The 21191-nt window shown below is 42.2% G+C and overlaps 1 protein-coding gene across 3 annotated transcripts in view; it reads left to right on the top strand.

Moving 5' to 3' along the window:
• The first annotated feature begins 1456 nt into the window (after nucleotides 1–1456).
• Nucleotides 1457–21191, top strand: part of UNC13B (unc-13 homolog B) — a 212444-nt gene continuing 192709 nt past the window's right edge. Inside the window, exon 1 of one of the 3 annotated variants that reach the window (XM_062620424.1) lies at nucleotides 1457–1594. In XM_062620424.1, coding sequence (XP_062476408.1) covers nucleotides 1573–1594 — 22 coding nt within the window. In that variant the 5' untranslated portion in view covers nucleotides 1457–1572. The remainder of the gene's footprint in view (nucleotides 1595–21191) is intronic. The other 2 variants (XM_062620429.1, XM_062620427.1) reach the window with 2 other exon arrangements.

Genomic DNA, 21191 nt, shown 5'->3' on the forward strand with positions numbered 1-21191 from the left:
GTCCTTTGAGACTGGCTCTGTTAACACTTTTAGCACACAGTCTGCCTGTTTGTTTGCAGGAAGATCATGGTTTGTCCTTTCAAGTCGTTCCTTTTGGTATCTCAGAAGAGCTGTATGTATATTTTTGACACATTTCCTTGACTGATACACTTCCGTGAAGCAAACATAAGGGCGCTAAAACATGCTGTGGTGGACAGGGCAGAAATCAAATCTCTCCTGTCTGAGTTTTGGCAAGGTTGGTTATGTCTTTGAAACACCTAGCTAGGAGTACTCTGTATGTAGACTTTTGAGTTATTCTAAACATTAATACAGTAATAATCACATTGTATCATAGAACCATGGAATGGTTTGGGTTGGAAGGGACCTTACAGCTCATCCAGTTCCAGCTCCTTGCCACGGGCGGTGACACCTTCCACTAGAGCAGGTTGCTCCAAGCCCTGTCCAATCTGGCCTTGAACACTGCCAGGGATGGGGCAACCACAGCTTCTCTGGGCACTGTGTTCCACCCCATATGAATCCCTATCCCCAAAAGAAGCTCAGCTGATGCACAGCAACAGTCACCCATATACCCCCATGGTAGCAAAAGCCGTAAGCCTTCAGGGCAGACCTTACCATCACGTTCCAGTATTTAAAGGGTGGCTACAAAGATGCAGACTCCCATTTCACAAGGAGTCAGGTGGAAAGAACAACGGATAATGGGCACACATTACTCCTGGGGAGATTCCAACGGGACATAAGGAAAAGTTTTCACAATGAGAACAATCAACAATTGGAATAACCTCTGCAGGGAAGTGGCGGATTCCCCAGCAGTGGACTCTTAATGTTTGTTGTACAAGGTGCTGGGACATCAAAGCTCATGCTTTGCCTGGAAAGGTTGGACCAGATGATCCTCAAGGTGCCTTCCAACCTGGTATTCCCATGGCAGGGGTTTGGAATTAGATGATCTTTAAGGTCTCTTCCAACCTGTTCTGTAATTCTATGACAAACCAGAGCCTGTCCCAGGGTGGTGGAGTGTGAATGGTGGGAACGGCTCCTGCAAACACACAGGCAGGTTGTGACTTATGCAATAAGTTCTGTCAGCAAACAAAAGAGAGAAAATCAGGAAAAAAAGAAAAACAGGAAAAGAATAATAATAAGAAAAAGAAGCAAAGTACCAAAACCCCCAACCAAGTACAGCTGCTCCTTTCCTGAGGTACGGACACTGCCGCCCTAGCTCCAGGCAGCGGGAGGGGACCCTGTCTGCCTGCCCGGGGCTTCCCACCGGCACACGATGCCCCCCGGTGCCCGGTCCGGCCCGGCCCGGCCCGGTCCGCCGCTGGTGAAGGGGCTCCGGTTCCCGCTCCCCCGGTCGCAGGCCCGGGGTCCCGGCCGGTTGCCGTGGTGACGGGTCTGGCGGCAGCGGCGCCCCCTATGGGCCGCCTCGGGGTGGCAATGGCGGGTGCCCCGCCCCGCCCCTCCCCTCAGCGGCGCGGACCCGCCCCGCTGTGGGTGCCGCCGCCGCGCCCGGCCCGTGGAGCGGGAGGCATGAGGAGCGGAGCCGGGGGCCGCGGCTGAGGCGCGGCGGGTGCCGCCATGTCGCTGCTCTGCGTGCGAGGTGAGTGCGGGCGGAGGCTGCCGGGCGGAGCGCGGGGGGTGCCCGGTGCCCCGGGAGAGCCTGACACCGGCCCCGTGCCCCGCGGGAGGCGGGCAGCACATGAGGTGCCGTGGTCACGGACGGCGGCTGTGGGAGCGGGGACAGGCTCGGGGTCGGGAGCGATGCCAGGGAGCAGCGGTCCCGCCCGCTGCCGAGCCCCGGGAGGAGCCGTGTTTGACTTTGGAGGTGGTTTGGACGCGAGGTGAGGCGCTGCCGCGGAGTGAAACCGCGCTCGCAGGAGCAGGTTGCTGTCACGGGCTGTAGCAGTTGTCACTCTGTATGCTCACCCATCACATGCCTTACTGTTTCACATACTCTGCTGGTTAGATTCTCATCCTGCTAGCGAGCTTTGTTCCCTTGCAGAACAGGTTACTGAAAGGCAGCACTTTCTGGATTACAGCGCTAGCGGCTGCTCCCTCCTCTGCGGTTTTCAGTTTCTCGCTCTTTTGTGCCAAAGAAAAGAGTAAAATCCCTGGGGAAAGCCACCTGCCCGGACTGACGGTGCTGGGACGTGCCTCCCGTCAGCGTTCTGTGCTGAACACCGCGGTCACAGGCTGTCCCAGGGAGCCAGCCGTGCCCTGCGGCTTTAAAGTGTAGTGTTAATGTTCTCAACGCCTTTCCCAGGTACGATGAAATAACTGGCACCCGTGTGCTGCTGACAGTTCAGCTCTGCTTTCGCTTGCATCAGGTGGTTTGGTAGCACCTCTTCACTCAGCTGCTTCTCACCTCTTTGAATCAAAACCCCTTATTTTGCTGGTGGTGTTAATGGAGCATCCTTCAGTGTGCATTATTCTGGGGAGAGCGCTTTTAAATTAACTTTCAGCCCTTTTGTTAATCATACATCGTGTCTAAGGAGTTAGAGGTGTGCAAGTGTGAAGTTTATCTTAAAAACGCTTTTGATTCAGTTCTGTGTACCCTTCGAAGCACAGTTAGCATGTCTGGTCCAGTTTGTTTTGAAGGCTTTGCCAGAATGTCTTCACTGAAGGTAATTCTGACTGGCTCAGAGATTCTTCTCAGTTACAGGTGTTTCTTCACTTTTTTGGTGGCTCACCCTCAAAGGGTTCTCAGGGTGTCCTTTAAAGAAATGTGGTGTTTGGAATCATAGAATGGTTTGGGTTGGAAGGGACCTTAAAGCTCATCCAGTTCCAACGCCGTGCCATGGGCAGGGACACCTCACACTAGACAGGCTGCTCAAGGCCCCATCCAACTTGGCCATGTGAAGCTGACAGTGTTAAAAGATGTGTACACCATCTGCTAAGAGTAGTGAAAGAATGTGAGCTGGATGATTGAGTTACTGGAACTGTCCTGCCTTTTCAGGATATTAATTCTTGGTCTGTAGAGTCTTTGGGACAAAAGCATTTCAGCAGCGTGGAGCGATGTGCTCTCCTGTTTGGCTTTTTCTTTGGTTATGTGTAAAGAGCTAAAAAAAGAAAGTTGAGGTGGCTGGTGACCATGTGTGATGGAGAATTATTGTGAAAATTGCGTCTTTCATTTCCATCTGCTGTGCTAAGATAGTAGAAAATACCAACAGTAATTTAGATAGATGACACTGAGCAACTTTATTGTAGGGGTGCAGAATGCAGTCAGTTTACTGAACTTGAAGAAATGTGTTTTCTGAAATAGTTGTGACTGCAAGAACAAGCTGATGAGATCTCACAAGTGTGAACTATGGAACATGAAATGGAAGTGTGTTGAGGTAGAGCAGTCTGAAGAACAAAGCAGTTACCAGAAGAATGGATACAAGAAGAAGGCTTAATTGTCACTTCTTTGGAAAAAAAAAAAAAACATCAGACTGAAAGCCATATCTTTTGTATTTTCCCTTCCCACCAAAATGAACTAACCTTTCTGAGAAAGCAGTGCAGCTACTAAAAAAACAGCTGGAAAAGCTGCTTTTTAATATGAATATGTTAAAAGTGGTGCACACTTAAGACTGCATAGTAGCATGGGGTCAGATGCTGTAGACCTGGGATTAAAAAAAGAAAGACAATTAAAAAATCTTGTGAAATAAATGTAGGTGATTGGGGCACTGTTAATAGCCTCTGAATTGCAGTTCAACAGATAAAGGGAAATGTGGAAAAACCTTAAGTAGCAGTGTAACAAGAAGCCTGGCAGACAGAAAGATAAATTCACTGATTTATTTCCCCCCCTCCCACTTGAATTACGCACATTAATAGTATTTTAATGAATGGCTAATCTAAAACAGCACACACCAAATGTGTCTGTGTGCTGCCTTTGTGCCTGAAAGAGCTGCTAACGTACATGGCTTCTTGATTCATGGTTTGCAGTACATTTCTTTAACATTTTCTTCTCAGAAAACAGGTTGGTTTTGTTTGGTTTTGGGCTTTGGTTGGTTTTTTTTTCAGAATTATTGAGCTGTATTTGCCACAGAAGTACCAGACAGAAAATCTAAGCTCAGAGGAACTGTGAGTTTGGGCTCACCTGCATGTCTTCAGAGGATGTCTAATCCAAACTAGTCATTTAGGATCCTGCAATAGAAATGGAGAGAAATGTGTCACTTGCCGCAACTTCAGAACTTATCTTGGGATAAGAAGGACTTCACTGGAGAGCTGCAGTCTCTCCCCAGTCACCGTAGGGGAAATCTAGATGAACCAGGACCAGATGCCCAAGGTTGTGGATGCTCCATCCACGGCAGTGTTCAAGGCCAGGTTAGAGAGAGTCTTGGGTAACATGGTTTAGTACGTGGTGTCCCTGCCCATGGCAGGGGGGTTGGAACTAGATGATCTTAAGGTCCTTTCCAACCCTAACTATTCTATGATTTTATGATTCTATGTGTGAAGTGAGCCAGTGATAACAGGCTGTTACAGGAGTAAATTAAAGGACTCTTTTGGAGTAGAAAAATAGGGGAGGGTGTAAGTGAAGTGAAGGAGAAAACAAATCCTGAATATTACATGACTGAGGCTTTTAGGGGAGACTTCTGTATTTTGATTCTACTGCTAGAGTGCAAAAGAGATTGCATATACTCCTGTTTAGAGCAGCTGTGTCTGGATTATGTCTGGTAATCTTTTCTTGGCATAGCTTGCTTTATTAGTTTGCGTTTAGTGCTGTATTTGTGAAAATAGTACATATTAAATAAAATTGTTCCCGCTGAAGCAGTCTAGTCTTTCATACCAGTCTTGCATTGTTAAATTTCCTTGGCCTTCTCTTGGAAGTCTTGATTTTACCTCAGATTTCAACTTAAGAAATTTATTCTTCTCAGCACAACTTGCAAGGGTTGTAGCAAAGGAGAATCCTGCTGAAGTTGTATCACCCTGTCGTGGGTGCTCTGTCATCGGTTCCTTTGCTCTGTTTCTGTTGTTTTCCTGAGATATCAGACCCTTTCAGTTGCTCACTTTTATTACATCTTACTTTGTCCACAGCTCTTGCTCTCTCAAGATAGCGATGGTTCCCTTCTATTTTACCTCTCTCTGCTTTATAACAGTTTATGATGTCTCTTCAGTGCCGTTGTATTCCTAACTTCTTGTCTTCCTAACTTCATTGGTTATACAATTCCCTTGTATTCCTAACTTCAAGTCTAACTTGTCTTCCTAACCTTATCCATCTGATAACTGTAGTAATAAAAACCATGTCTCTTTGCCTGATACCTTGCCTGTCATCTTCACTGTGTCAGTGTCTGAAATCCTTTGCTGTTGCAAGGATATTGGCAGTAGGGAGCTTCCCTCATCCCTGTACATGGTACCCGGTTTAGTTCCCTGAGGGCATAGTCCTTTTGTTTAATGTGCTTTTGTCTTGGGCCTGATCCGCAGTATCTGTGTGAGATTTGGCTGCCTGAGGTATGTGGGAGACTGAGTTAGGTGACCTCTTCTGGTCTTGCACTCTAAAACTTTAAATTAATGACTGCTGTATGAAATTACACTGTCTGGATGTCTCAGATGTTATATTTTTTTACCTACTGTTTATTTTGCTGCTGCTCTGAAGAGTTAGAAAAGCTTGTTTATGCAGTTATCATTTTATCAGAACAGTTGGAGTGTTGGAATACTACCCAGTGAACTTAGCTGTGCACCCCTGTATTGCCAGCAAAATTCATGTTCTAGTGCCTGCCACCAGATTCAACTCTGTTGACATCCAAATGAAGGGAGTGAACAGGGAAAACGGAAATGGATGTTAATAGTAACAGAAATGTGGGGTCGTCTTGTGGGGTACTTAGAAATACCCATTACTTAGAAGCTTGGTAGTCAAAACATCAGGGATTTTTTTTTTGTGTGTTTAAAGGTTTTTTTTTTTCCTCCCCTGATGCAATAATCGCAGGCTTACTCTGGTATTCTCTGTAAGGGTGAATGCAGTGCCTCCAGCTCTTTCTGTCTCAAGGGTGAAAGTCTCTAGCTGGAGCTCCCTACATTGCACAGAACTGGAAAAGAAACCTTGCTTGTCTTTATGTAGATCAAAATGGAAAAGAACAGAATTAGACATTAAAAGCAGTAGCAGAAGCACAGGTTATAAAGGTGGGATATTAATAAAAATATAATGCTTCATGAATAATTTGCATTCATGTAAATGTTATGAACTCCTTTTCTCTAGCTGTAATTAGTCAGGAAGCTACTGGTCTATGTAGTGTTGGAACAAAATAAAATGCATTAGAAATCTGGATAGTAACATGAAGATAAAAGTCTTTGCTACTAAAGGACCTTCTTTTGACTGAGACTTAAATTTGGGGTTTGTAAAGTTGTAATTGATGGCTTAATTGAAGAGAAAACCTTTAAACTTTCAAGTTGCTTCTGTTGTTAAGTAGGAATGTTTAAAACCTACAAACCACGTTTGGCTTGTGGTGCATTCATTTCCCTGTTTCAGACCATTGCTCCTTCAGTTTTGGATGCTGTTGCTGCAGAAGCTTCAACAAACAGTGTGGAGTCTTTGTTTTAAATATTTGGGAACTAGGAGGTACTTGACCCTCCCTTGTAATTTTCAGTGGGATGAAGGAAAAGTGCAGGAGTTCCTGAACTTTAATAGCATCTGCTTTTTTTAACTCGCTTGGTGTCCTCTCAGTTGACTCCTTTGCTTTGGGATCTGCCAGGTCAAACTTTAATTAAAGTCATTAAAATAGTTTTAATATGCAACAAAGTGCTGGATTTAATCTAAATGCTGAAAGAGCCTGTTTTTGTACTGTAACAGCCTGAGAGGTAGTTGCAATTTACATAATGGCGTATAAAGTCCAAGCAAGCGAGACTGCTTTTTTTAAATCCAGGACCTTATTTCAAATATTTGACTTGGAGGCATGTGAAATACGTATGACTGGTGGCAAACGATCCTTGTGCAAGTTTCCTTTGAAATTTCCTCCTGCCTTTTTTTTCCTTGCCTTTTTTTTTTTTTTTAATGCCTTGTAATCAAATGTTACTCAATATTTTGAGAAATACTTGAATCAAGTGGTGAAAGCTGTTCTTGATGCGTTTCCAGGAGAGCTTAAACCAGAGTAGTGTGCCTTGTAACTCTTGCTTCCTCTCTGGCTTTTTCAGATAGTTCACTGTGTGGTATTGCGAACAGATTGGGAACTACCATAGGGTTTTCGTCTGCCTTTTTGGCAGGTTAAAGCTTGTACCTGGCATTCCTTGGTGTGAAAGTGTGTGAAAGCAACTTGCTGTTCTTGTCTCTTGTTACATAGGACTCCTGTATTTTGAAAGGTTTCTCTTTAGCACCTGAGTTTGCTCTTCTTTGCAGTCTTTATTTTCTGACCATATTTATAAAGCTTCTATAGAAATGAAAATTGCTTTTAGTATTCTTGCGCTGATCTCATCATCATTAAGCAGAGAACTGAAACCTGCTTTATTCCTATTGCCAGCTCCTGCTTATCTTTACATGCATTAGCCATCTTTGCCGAGGACTTTGCTGAAATAATATTTTGCTTGTCTACTGTGACCTGTAAAATTTGGCAGATGCTTTCTATGGTATGGATTCCTATTGTGTAGGTATATCCTGGGTGTTTGGATCAGATCTATCTGCATTTAGCAGGATTTCGGGTGTTTTTTCTTTTCTCTTAGGCCCTCTTTATACCTGACTAAGCTAGTGTGCATAATGCTGCTTTTATTATTTGCCTCTTCATTGGCTGCTGTGTCCTGCTTGATTTTTTATAAATGGCAAATGCCCATTCTAGGAGCAAAAATGTCAAAACAAGGAAGGCATTTGCTATGGGACCCCCCAGTAATCATGGCTGGTGTCTCAAGTGGCTAACCATTGCCCTGTTTCACTGCCTTTCCACCATATTATGTCATTTACATGTTAATGAGGCTGTCCTGCACTAGCGAGTCATACGTCTCAAAAAATTCTGCATGTTGAATCTGTGCAGTATAGATCAGCCTTTCCAAATGGGTATTGAATAGTAGGCATTGCTTTGTCTGAACTTTAACTCGTTAGACACTTCAGGCACTTCCCTGGTGTTCTCTGTCGTCTGTAGGTACATGTCCTCCTGTTCTCCTTGAAGCCTGTTTTCTATTCTCTCAGGATGCATTGAAGACAAATGTCACTGGGCTACAGACTTTGCCATCTGAGTAGCAATTATCTAGCCCTTCTGATTTTTACTATTTCCATCTTGGATGTACTGTCATTTCACTTACCGATGGGCTTGGAAGTATTTGGTCTCACAGGTACTTGCCTCCCCATGGGCACAGGGCATGGATGCCTGTTGCTTCTTCACCATTAGCAGTAAAGTCAATTAATGGGATGGGAGGGCAATATCCTTATTGCTGTTTGTTTTTTTTTTTTTTCTTTAACATAAGTTTTTGTTATATTTAATGCTCTTCCTTCTTCCTGCATCTAATTTCCTACACCCAACCTGTGTTGACACTATTTCTTTCTTGTTTATTTTACCATGGGTTACAGCTATTTGAGGTGGAATGGACTAAATCTGTACTTCTTGGTTGAGGAGTAGTTGCTTTTTGCCCCCCTAGAAAACTCTGAATAAATGGTTCCTGCATCTAATATCACAGTTTCAGTTTAAATTTATTCTTCTCAGTCAATTTTTGAATAAATACCCTCAGCTTTATGAAATTCACCCCCTCTGAAATGTCCCTGTTTTGTTACTGGGGATTGTCTTTGGGCACACCATGTTCTATTTGATTTGATCACAGTGACTGCAGGGAACTTGTACATAATTGTTTTATAGAAGTAAATTGTAGTGTGAATCCAAAATAGTTGTTCTCCTGTTAACAGTTTTTGAGTTGGAATGCTTTTTACAAGTTTTAGAGGAACTGAAGAAGTACTTATAGGCATATGAACTCTGCAGCATTTCTCTGTTTAACTGTGTTTATGTGACTAATGCTGTCTTCTGTGATGAGTTCACAGATTACAGTTAAATACAGAACTGAAAGGGAGTCAGCTACCTGCATCCAACATGGAAGCAGAGACCTTCAGCTTATGGAACTCCTGTGTTGAGAGAGAATTAAATCAAGGTTTTGCCTCACTCGTGTTGTTTGCAGAATTCACTTTTGCTGGCCAGACTTAAATTTGTCAATGTTTTAACATTGCTGGGCTGGGTGAGTGGGTTAGAAACTATGTTAAAGGGATAAAAACACTGGTTTTGTTTTGTTCCCTTTTTGCATTCCTTTCTCCTCGCAGCTGAACGTCCCATATGAATGGAAAGTGAATTGGACTGGATTGGCATGTTTGATGACAGATAAGAGGAGGTGTCTTTGTTTGAGATAATCTCTAGCCTAAAACTGTTGGAGTGTTTTAAAAGAAGTTTGGCTTCCAGCCTTGACCGTGTCCCTTTAAGGAATGCTGGTTTTAACCGTATTACTTAAAGCTCCTGTGACTTAACTCTCTTAATGCTTTACAGCTAAATGCTCTGCTAAACAAGCTCCAGCATTTCCACCACAGAGACATAATTATTAGGTTTAAGGTAACTGCAGATTTACACTTTCGATTATTGACACGCTCAATGTTTATTTTCTTAGCTCAGGACAATGTAGTAATACTCAGTTTAAGAAACATCATTAAAAAAAAGAATAAAAAAATAAAATTAGTTACATGACTTCTTGGGTCACCCGTCTCTCCAGATGAAGTCTGCTGCATATACCTAACCTGCTGTTGTCTTTATTGGCCTCTTCCGAGGACAGGAGTTTGGAGCTGAGTATGGTGGCCCATTAGAACTTTCATTCTTGTGAGCTTTTATGGCAGCAGAGCGGTACAGGCCCTGTGGCAGGAATGCAGCTTGTTTGAACAAGGCAGTGTGAACTGATGAAGGGACAGCATCACCTGAAACCTGCTCTGGAGGATGATACAGGGCTGTTGTCCAAGTCCTGGGCTGGGAGATGTTTTTTTTTGGCTTGGGAACAGACAAGAGTTGTTGCTTGAACTCCTTCTGTGATAGCAGATCTCTCCATCAGTTTTTGAGCCACTGGATGCCTGATCGAGGACATACAGCCTTATAAACTTCTAGCAGAGGGAGCTGTATGCTTTATTCTGCTCTGTACTGATTGTTGGCATCCTGAGTATCACAAGATTACTTACTGTAAGGCTTTTTTTTTTAATTTTCAGCAAATCCTTGACCAGATTGCTCAAAAACTGCTGTGCAAATTGAGTTCTGTGAGAGTGCTGTGGATTTTTTAAATTGCTCTAAAATATGTTTTAAGGATATTTCAAAACAGTTCCATATAGAATCATAGAATAGTTAGGGTTGTAAAGGACCTTAAGATCATTTAGTTCCAACCCTCCTGCCATGGGCAGGGGCACCTCACACTAAACCATGCCACCCAAGGCTCTGTCCAACCTGGCCTTGAACACTGCCAGGGATGGAGCATTCACAACTTCCTTGGGGAAGTTATATATAAGAATATAGTCAGGAAGTGATGGAAAGGCTAGGCATGATGAAACTCTGGGTCGAATCTCACTCTAGCCATGTTGTAAACTGAAAATACCTGCTTAGCAAACGTAGCAGTTTCCAAGGAATCAATCCATTCATATCTATTCATATCTATTCATATATATTCATATATATGAATATATGAATATGTAGTTATTTCAGTTTCTAAAGAGAAACCCTTTAGAGACATTTCCCTTTCCTGGGGGTTGTATAAACCTCAGAACACGTGTTCAGGAAACGTCCAGGGACTTCATACTTCCAGTACCTGTGATGATTCATATTTAGTTGTCACAAAATCTTCTTTTGTGACAACCACAGTCCTTTGCAAATGAAGTCCCTGTGGAGTGCTGTGACTGCCATTATATGCTGGAGATCTACAATCTGTAGATTCTGGAAATCTTCAATAACTGCTTTTTCTTATGGGGCCAGGAAAACCAGGCACAAATTGAGATAATGCCAGGGTAGCTTATCACCTTGTGGGTGAGGAAGGAATCTGACTGCTGGGTAAACTACTACACACATTTTGTACACCTTGCCAATTTCAGGAGTTATTCTTCATCATGAGAATTCTTCAAAGGCAAGCAGACAGTGTTCTTCCTAAGATTATTCGGCGTCTGTGGAAGGCACGCTTCATGTGGCTCCTCTTTCAGAGTCTGAAGTGCCATAAGCTACTAGAAAGCTGAGTCTGGCTTCAGTTTCTGACTTTGGAGTTCTGATGCTGCTGAAATCATAATGCATTTCATGATTAATGAGGTCTTGCTTGAACAAAATAAATACTTGATATTTTATGGATCAAACATCCCCCAACCTTGCACTCCTGATCCGAACCTAAACTTGTAGCGTTATCTTGAATTTGGCACACAATGTGGGTATGGATTGGTGGGAAGGGAAAAATGGATGTGATTTTATTTCAGCCTTTTCCACCTGCTATAACTTGCTGAGTGTGGAAAATTTTACTAGATTTTGATACATCAAATTGAGTAAGTGGAGTCTATGTATGCTCCATTTTAGTAGGAGATTTTTTTTTAGGAGATTAACTGCTTATAAACGCTATAGTTATAAGGGCAGACTGGATTGTTGTAATAATCTAATACGTAGGACGTACTAGATGTAGGACATAGTATTTTTTTAGTATAACTAGACAGAGTCTTCTAGAAAAATATCAGATTCCAAATTAAAATCAATGAAGGATTTTCTGTAGTTTTGGCAGCTTTATGTCATCATCATATGGGACAAATTTATGCTTTTTAGACTGAACTGGTGTTCTAGCTTCATCATCGTAACAGCAGAAGTTGGTTTGCGTTTCCTTAGATTGGAGAATATAGTATGAAATTTGTGCTACTTGCTCTGCAAGTACTTAAGGATTTGGAAGGATGGAGTCTGGTAATGTCTGTTACTTGAGTAGAGAGGTACGTGGCTGTTGCATTATGACTAATCCAACTAGAATGACAAGTGTTTACATATTTTCCCAGGGCTGGAAAGAGATCAAGACATGCCATGCCTTATCGGACTGCAGTGTTAAATCAGTGTTTTGTTAACGCCTTGCCTGGGTTGGAGGAGCATGGTTTAACAGAGCTCTACCAACAAACCTTTTACTTCTGTTGTAAACTTGAGTTTGAAGTTACTGGTTTGACACTTTTGTCAAAGATATAAAAGTGTGTTCAGGCTTTATTGGAGCAGAGCTGCAGGTGGTGGAAGTCTGAATACAGATGAATTAACCCTATGTATATGCATTGTAGTCTTTTTTAATCATAGAGCATCAGGAAAGAGCTGGTGTTGTGATGAAATAGGGATTACATGGTCCTGAAATGACAAGTGACACAGTTACATAAAATAAACAGTGAAAAGCAATTTAATTAGTAGTGTTGAATCTGTTTCCAGGAGGGTGCAAACACGTTAATGTTATAAAGCAGAGTGGGGAGCTTGTGACTTAAAGTGGTATGAACGGGGCTGTTGAGGTAGGACTAGGAATGAGCCCTCAGGGTTAGCAGGAGCCATGAGGAGTAGGGGTTATGAAGGGAACAGAGACGTTGGAGGGGATGTCCTGTTCTGGAAAGAGAGGAATAAAGGTGACTGGGAAAATTCCACTCTGTTGGTGATGCAGAATTGTAAAGCAGCATTAGTGTGGATAAAGAAGAACCAGCTGGACTGAAATTGCATTGGGAAGAGCTGATCAGAGGTTTTTCTGTGGTAGCATGAGAGATCTGCAGCACGTAGTCCCGGATTTAAATGTGGGTAGAAATCTTGTAATATGGTTATAGGGAAGCACCTCTGGGTATTGTCACTGTGAGAGACTAACTTCCCACACCAGAGAATGAATGCTGTTGATAATGGCTGGGTACAGAGGACTGTTTTATCTGGCAGTTACGTCATAAGATAGTGACTGGAGCCATAAAACTGATGGAGTTAACTGTAGACTTAAAAAAAAAAAACCTATAAAACTGTAAAATGCTAAACTGTAGCTTTAAAAATCACAGAAGATGCTTCAGGGAAGCTGGGCTTAGAAGTGAACTTGGTTTCAGTGATCACAACCTAAAGTAATAAACAGATAAACATGTAGACCAGCAGCTGTTGAGCCACTAACGAGACTGAAGAGGCTTTCTGGTGAAGTGAGGAACTTGGATGCGGGGGAAGGCATGAAATACAGTGAAGCTACAGGGGTAAATATTAGCATCTCAAATAACAGAAGAGACTCCACCTAGGAAATAACCCCAGAGCTGATGATACACCTGATCATTGCGTCAGAATCTGGTGAGCAAACACAGAACCTCTGACAGGTGTGGGCAAAAATCAGTTTGTAAAGGAAGGTGTATCTTGAGGACCAGGAAGTTCAGGGCTAAAGCTGTGGATTTCACCTCGGCAGACAAGGTGACATGTTGCAAAGGGTATTAAAACAAATAACAGAAGGTGCTTTGGTCACATGGAAAGGAGAGCCAGCCTGTCTCGCCAATGAAGGAACTGGTACTGCTGTGCCAGGGACAGGGAGTTGGGTAAAGATGGTCAGGATGTGATTCCTGAACTGTAGGAAATGTCTCTTAAGAGGATGACACTGAAAATAATGCACAGATATATATGGGATAGGAGCAAAACACCTTGAATTTGAGTCTGGTAATCTGTAGCCCAGAGTGCTAAAACATGCAGCACTTGGAATCTGAACTCTCTTAGCAGAAGTTTAACTCCGGCTATAAGCAAGCAGTGGCATTGCCTAACTGGAGAACAGGAAAGGTAGTGTCTGTGGGTTGGTGGGAAGATAAGGTGATGGGTGATGATAATAGGTGAGTATAGATCTTCCAAAGCGGGCAGGATGGTGATACTATGCAAGATTTAAAATTTTAAAGAGGGAATAATAAAAACTTTATAGATTGGTGAAAGCAGTGTGGAAGGCCACAGGATATAAAATACGGCATGGGTTTGCAAGAGGACGGCTGTACTGGGACGACGGCTGTACTGGGACGACCTCTTGTTTCTAGTTGAAAGTGTACATCTGTTTGGACTTTCATAGGATCTTACAAATCACCATACCAGACATTTCTTCCTGAAGGAAGTAAGAATTGACAAAACCCATGTAAAGTGTACAGAGAACTGGTGGGAGAAGCAGATAGATGCCTTCCACTTACGGCATGGTAAGAAAAGGAGGAACGTGTGTGTCAAAGTTCGTTTTATGACAAGTCATAATGGCACAACCAGTTTGGAAGTAGATAAATGTATGAAGGATTCAATGACCCTGCGGACAGCAATAATGAAAATATGTTTATATTATGTGGAACAGCTATTGTCCTTAAATGCAAATGATAAGAATTTCTGAAAAATGCAAAGCTGAGTGAAAGGAGAGGTGTTGGAGATGCCTGATGAATCAGCACCATGGTGCTGATAAACAGAAACTAATGGGATATGTGACTTCTGTCCATTAAGACCATCAGGAAATTAAACATGGGTGAGGACAGTGTTGACGTAAGGTACAGAAGGTAGAAGTGTGCCATTAATTGAAGTGCAAACTGGAAGTCAGGAGTGATTTTGAATGTCCTAAGTGGTACAGGTGATGGGAGAGCCAACATTAGAGGTGGTGACCCCAAAAGGCCCTTCCAGTCCTATGATCCTCACAGCACTAACTTTGTTAGGATGTGAATTACTGCTATGACAACTATTTGCTATAGATAACTGAATGCTAAGGTAAAGTTTTGATGTATCATCTTGCTTAGTTATAAATTTTAATGCTAAAAAATTCCAAACTACATGTAAGGGAACTTGCTCATACTCAGTTGTTACCTAAGGCTGTTTATTTTAGTTAATGGTTTTGATTCTAATGGAATAGCTTGGTGGAATTTTTATGGAGACCCAAATGCAAGCAAACAGCATGGGTTTCAGGAGAATAGTCTTGTGAATAATGCTTGTCGTGAGTAAGACCCGGTTGTGGTTCAGTTCTCTCTATACATGTTGTGTTAAAACAAAAGTATTGGCAGTTGAGTGCTGATATGTTTGGGAGACTCAGCTCTTTCACGTGCTGTATAACTGCCATGGGGAGCAGCCATTTGGGTGCTTCGCCCAGGTGGAGTTAAACTCGTGTACTTGCTTGGGTGGTGGTCTCCAGGCTGGATTTTATAAAACACATTCTGTCTTTACAAACTTAACTTAAAAAATCCAAACACACCCAAACCATCGTTTTCAGCTTTCTTCTTGGGGGATATAGTAAGTGATTAATGTCCCACAGCCATAAGCAAAAAAAACCCAAAACAACATAAACAATGCAAAAATGCTGCTGCCAATCTAACTATGGTTTCCTATTTCTAATCAATCTGTGTGTGTCCTGCCGGGACCAGTGTTGTGTGAGCAGTCTGTGAATGCTGAGTAAACTCAGGCTGCCAAAGAATTATCCTGCAGTGTTCTGTTAGATCTTCTGTTCCTGTCTGGGACTTCCATTCAGTTCCTCTGTAACTCGTATCCTGAACAGTTCTTTTATTCATTCTTAATGCTCATAGTCAGCTTATTTCTATCTTCTAGATATTAATCTTTTCTCTGGTTTGTGAACTCAAGCAATTAAATATTTAAGTAACACAATATTTCCTTAAAACTGGTTTTCAAACTAGACCAATCCTGCTTCTTTATTTGGTACAGGAAAACACAGGTGCTGTTTTTTTGTCTTCTGGAAGCTTCTCATTTGCAGTAGTATGGTAGGATGATTTTGCTTTTAAAAAAGAGAGTTACTGAATCCACCACAAATGTGCTGTTGCTTTGATTGAGTTTCTCTTTTGGTGAATATGCTAGACTTCTGAAGTTGAACAATGATATTTGCTAATATCTGTTTTTACCTCGATGCTTTTCAGGGCAAGCTGCTTGACAAGCAGCCCCTGTTTCAGTTGGCTGATTGCTTGCAATCCTGTAACTTAAATCAAAACTACCAGAAAATATCCCAGGGATGTGATTAGGTGGCAGTCACCTCTGCTGTGATTAGTCAGCATCTCTTGTTCCAAGGTGCATCTTGTTTGAACTAAATTTGAACAGGGAGTGTAGAAACCTGAGTCATTCAGGATTCTGTACAGATGACTTCAGTGTTCTTGTTGACTTGAGAAGAGAAGCCCATGCCAGCCAAAGGGAAAGCACACAAGTTGTTCTGTCTGCAATTCCTGTTTTTTATTCCTCGTTTGGTGCCAAGGAATAAACGTGTCTTCTAGCAACTGTTACCTTGCCATGACCAGGCTGTGTGATTTGACCTAGTAACTCTGGCAAGATTCAAATAACTTAACTGGCGTTTTACGTGTATGTACAATGCAGCTGCATATGCTTTGTGTCTTGGAGGAAATTGTTCTGTAAAGACATGGGAGGTGTATCTTGTTTTCAAAATAAAAACCAAAACAGCCTAAACAAACAGATTTTTCTACTGATCTGGTTTCTGAATGCGGTTTAGGTTTTCTTAATTTATTTTTATTTTCTCCTCTTTGGCTTTTGTTTGTTATGTTCAGTTTTGGTTGTTTTTCTTTTGTTTTGTGGGGTTTTCTTTTTCACACTGAAGCTTCTCCTATAAACTAGCTGAACCATTGGTTTGTCAGGATAGTCCGGTTAGCTACTCAGACTGGCTCCCAGCAGACTTAATACATTATCAGTCTGTCTCTTTTCCTGCCTTCTGGTGCAAGGATGTGGCTTTCATTATGCATATTTCCTTAGTCTTTGAAAGCTGGGGACATATGTAAGTTGAAGTCTGGTTTGTGTAAAATTAAATAGCGTGGGTTTTGTTCCCTTACTCAATTAAGGCATTTCCACTCGCTTAAAGTAATGTATTCCTGAACCTTATGGAGCTTGAAAGAAGGATAATTTATGCCACTGAAAATTTGAAGCCTCCTTTATTCTCTGGCCAACATTATTTATATCTAAAATTATTCTATATTATTCTATATCTAAAAATTCTGAAAGATTTGATGGATGTATATTTTTTTTTCCTATTCAGGAGTAAAGCTGCTGTCTCTCCTGATCATAAAACAGAAGTTTAGGAGAAATCTGTAGCCTGCAGGGAACTCCTTAAAGCAAAGTGAGCAAAGCATAGTCTATCAGAATTCGTTTTCTCAGAGAATCACAAACTCAGTAACTCACTCCAGTCCTCACAATACACTCCAATAATTCACTCCAGAAAACACCCGAAGTGCTCTTTTAGTAATAAAATGAAGGCTGCAACAGCGTATTTGAGGGAAGAGGCAGCTTGGATTACTGCTTAATTCACCTCTTGGTGGGGGAACCAGGTCGCCTGACAGTGCTGTCCGTGTTGCCAGCGTCAGGATTAACCTCTCATAATCTCTGTGATTTGAATAAGAGATTTTGTTCCTGTCCTCACTGCTCAGTTCAAAGCACCTGCTGAGCAAGAACTTCAGTGTGTCTTCAGCAGTGTGTCTGTGTTGGTCAGCCAAGGTGTTAGAAGATTTCTCCTGTCAGTGTTTTTTAGGAACTGGTGTTGGTGTTTGAATGGTAAATGTAAGTAGATGGAGCTGTCCTATAGAATCAGGGAAGTTGCCTACATTCTTGGTTTCCTTTTTGTTTAAAAGCTGTCCTGTTACACAAATACTATCAGATCAGGTTCTCTGTCACCATACTCTGCTTCCCCATCCCACTTGGACAGCAAACTTTGGACAAAGGCGTCGTCTCTTGGTGTGTAATCACAAAACAAAACCTCTGTGTGTGTACTTGTTTTCCCACTTCTCAAGGAAAATGTAACTGATGCAGACCAGTCAATTGGAGGTGATGCTCACCTGCCTGTGCCTAGGTGACTCTATTTGCTCTGTCAAACAGGTAGCAAAGCATCTTGCCTCTCCTTATGAGTGACAGTCCCTTTCTTCTCAGTGGAGAATCAGATAAGTTTGCTTGTGTTGTCTTCCTACTTTAAAACAGGTGTCAGCAAACATGTACAGCAAAGAAGCTAAACTGTGAAACCAGCTATCTGAAGTGTGTGCTTCTCCTTGCTGTTGAAGAAATATCAGAGTGGAATGCACCTTAGGTTGGCTGTTGGCAACCTTAAGTTGTGGTTATATTGGGAGTAGAGGAGATTTGATGGTAAAACAGGCTGTGTGAAACTCTGCTTCCAAAAACACCACCTCTGGGTCCCAAGCTTAGAAGCTGGGGGCATATTAATGTAGGGAGTAGATACTGCTGTCTTGCTGTTTCCTAGGAACTGTCTAGGTGTTTGTATGGACAAGATACCAGGCTAAAGGGGGCTTGCACTGCAGCCTTTCCCATCGTGTTAAGACTTCTTTTAGTGCAGACTCCTGCGGAAGGTATGCAAAGGGCCCCTTGGTCAGCAAGGCAGGAGACATCTGGTTTGGGACCCAGGTGTGGAACTGTCACTGATACCGAAGTGGCTTTTGGGGAATTACAGCATCCAGTTTGAGCAGTGGGACTGTCAGCCTTACTTAAATAAATGACATTTGGGAACAGTGGATTACAAATCTGACTGACAAATCTGTCATGCTGCTGGTGAGGGAGGGGCAGTAACTGCAAAGCAAACATCTGTGAGATGGCAGAAGTGTCTCTGTGAGGAGTATCATTTGTGAACACTCTTGTGTGACTTGGTTGCAGTTCTTGGTGGAGAAATAGGGCAGCAGAACTGACACTTCCAGGCCCTTCCTTGGTGAAGAAAACCATCTGAAGATAGCCTGAGTGCTCCACAAACTGTGTCTCAGAGCATGGGCCTTCAGTTTTGACTTGCAAAGAGATGTTGAGGTGGCAGGTAGGAGTGAAGTTGTGTTTTGGGTAGGTGTTAACATGTCAGCGGGGAGGTTATGAAGAAGCAAGAGCACAATACGTATCTGAGTATGCTGGTCTTGCCTCACTAGAATTAACTTGTCAGTTTGCACTGAGATCATGATTATTGTCAGGTAAGTTGGAAGGTGAGTTAGGAAGTAAAGGGCTTTTTGGAGAGCAGCACACAGACTTGGTGTATCTTTGAAGCACCTTGTATTCCAGCTCAGGCTGTGGGGCTCTTGAGAACTGGAGCTTTCTGTGCAGCCTTTAAGGATGACAACAAGGTGCACTGCTAGAGGAAATACTTTTGTCTGGGCACTGGAAGACTGTCATTCCAGGAACTCCAGCAAGAAGATGGCTTATGGTTTTCAACTTGTTCTAGTTACCTGAAAGGTGACTTGAGCTTAATGGATTGATCTGCTTTGTGTTGGCTGGCAAAGTGTCCTGTGACTGACTGCCAGCCAGCTGAACTGTGGGACCATGCAGGCAGGAGAAATGGACAAAGATAGCCCTGTAGCCTGAAAGAGCATCTGCAGTAATGGGAATTCCTGAAAGAGTGTCCTGGTGTTGGAAATTCCAGTGCAACATGTTCTACTTTTCAAACTGCTGTCTCCTCTGTCCTGTGCAGTGTTTAGCCACACGAACTGCCTGGAAGTGGAAGCTTCTGCAGTTCTTCCATTCCCAAGTATATTTAATGTGAAAGCTGGAAAATATTTTATGGGCTGTTGGCACTCTGGATTAACTGGCAGTACTAATCTGTTTCAGGAGGTTATAAAGTTCAAGGCTTGTATGTTCCTACTTTCCTTACTGCTTCCCAGCATCTGTTTCTAGCTTTTTTTGGCTGTACAGTTAATGAATATGCCTTCCCCCCCACTTTCTTCCTTTTCCTCTCTCTCCAGACAGAAGAAACAATATTGTCAAGCTTATTTCAGCTGCTGTTTACCTGAAATCAGTTGAATGCTTCCTACTGTAATGCAGAGGAAGCTTTTCCTGGGATCAGCTGTAAGTGAATTTCTTGCAGCTTCCTTACTGCAAAGCAGAAGTTTCACTAAATGCTAATGCTTAATGTAATAATAATTTGAGCTGTGGTTTAGAAAATAACTTGTCAATGTTTTAAGCGTTTTATTGGTAGAAAGCTCCTGAGGCTTTTAACATGCTGGAATCCTTTTGCAGTACCTAATGGTCATGGTATATTGATTGTATTTTTCCTGCGTAGATCCTGTTCTGTGCTAGCTTTTTAGTAGGATCACCGTATCCATTACAAGTTCAGAGATGAGGGAAGTTCTGGGTTTTGGAAGAGCAATCTGGTGTCTATCCTAATGTCAGGGAAGGGACCAGCTGCAGACCTCTTTAGTTTTCCTCTTGCATTTTGTTCACTGTCACAGTTGCTTTCTACAAGTTACATATATATAGTTTCAGTTCCATTTTTCCTGTCCTATATTCTCCTAGTAAGATGCTTTGTTTTCAGTTTGTGTTTCTTTGAGATACAGGTTCACAGCAGCATTTCCCATGGCATATCTTCTGCAGTACTGTTTTTGTACTTTTTAAAAATTGTTATATCATTTTCTTCATCTGTGAATTTCTGTTGCTGAAATAGTTCAAGCAGTATTTCAGCTAGGTGAGTTCTTGAGCTAAGCAACAAACAAGAATGCATACAGAACTCCTCAGTTCAGGAGCTTGAAAACCTGTGTAGTGTTAAGTCAGTGTGTCAAATCAAATCTGGTAACAGATTAATGTGTAAGCAAGGCCCAGATGTCTCTCTAACTGTCTGAATCTGATTTGTCATTGAACGTGTTTAGAAGATTACTTACATTAACTGCCTACTACATTAAGCCATTGCAGAAAGTAAATTGAATAGGCACCCTTTCTGTTGCATGAAGTACCTTTCAGAGAATTAGGATGTTTGAAGAGAAGGCTTCTCTTGATGATGAGGACTGGGTTTTACTGAAAAAGAGCAACCCCCAAAGTGTTTGCCAAAGTGTCTCCAAAGTTGGTCCCCTGTTCCAGATACAGTGTGAGAATATAGTTTTGACTGCAGTGTTTGCAGCTGTCAGGAAGGGTGTCCTACCAAGGTTTTTAATTTCCTCTGTTTATCTAGTACCTCTGGTAAGGGTGGAAAAAGTGGAACATTATGAATCTTTGATGCAAGCTTAGCTGTGCTGTGCACACTTACCATGTTTTATGCAAAAACTGACCTGATTTTACCACGTTTTATGCAAAATTGGAGCTGAGGAGGTGTAAAATTACCTAGTTAACCAAGGTGACCAGACTCGATGATTGAGCAAAATAGTCAGATGTACCTTTAATTAGACAATTTAATGAGATACTGGTTCAGCACAGTATATTAACTGTGGATTTGCTCAGTTTTATGCAGATTGGCCATCATGTTGTTGTTCCACCTTCATGTGAAGAAAACAGTGGGGAATACTCCAGATACTCTGCCACTATGCTAGTTGCTCTGATGCCCATGGGCTATGGTAGTAATACAGCTTTATACAAGACACTGATGTATAAAAGCTAGGCTTTTCT

Source organism: Pezoporus occidentalis, unplaced genomic scaffold (genome assembly GCF_034315485.1).
Source record: "Pezoporus occidentalis ecotype Australia unplaced genomic scaffold, CSIRO_AGI_Poc_V1 ctg220, whole genome shotgun sequence".
In the NCBI taxonomy this organism is placed as follows: domain Eukaryota; kingdom Metazoa; phylum Chordata; class Aves; order Psittaciformes; family Psittacidae; genus Pezoporus; species Pezoporus occidentalis.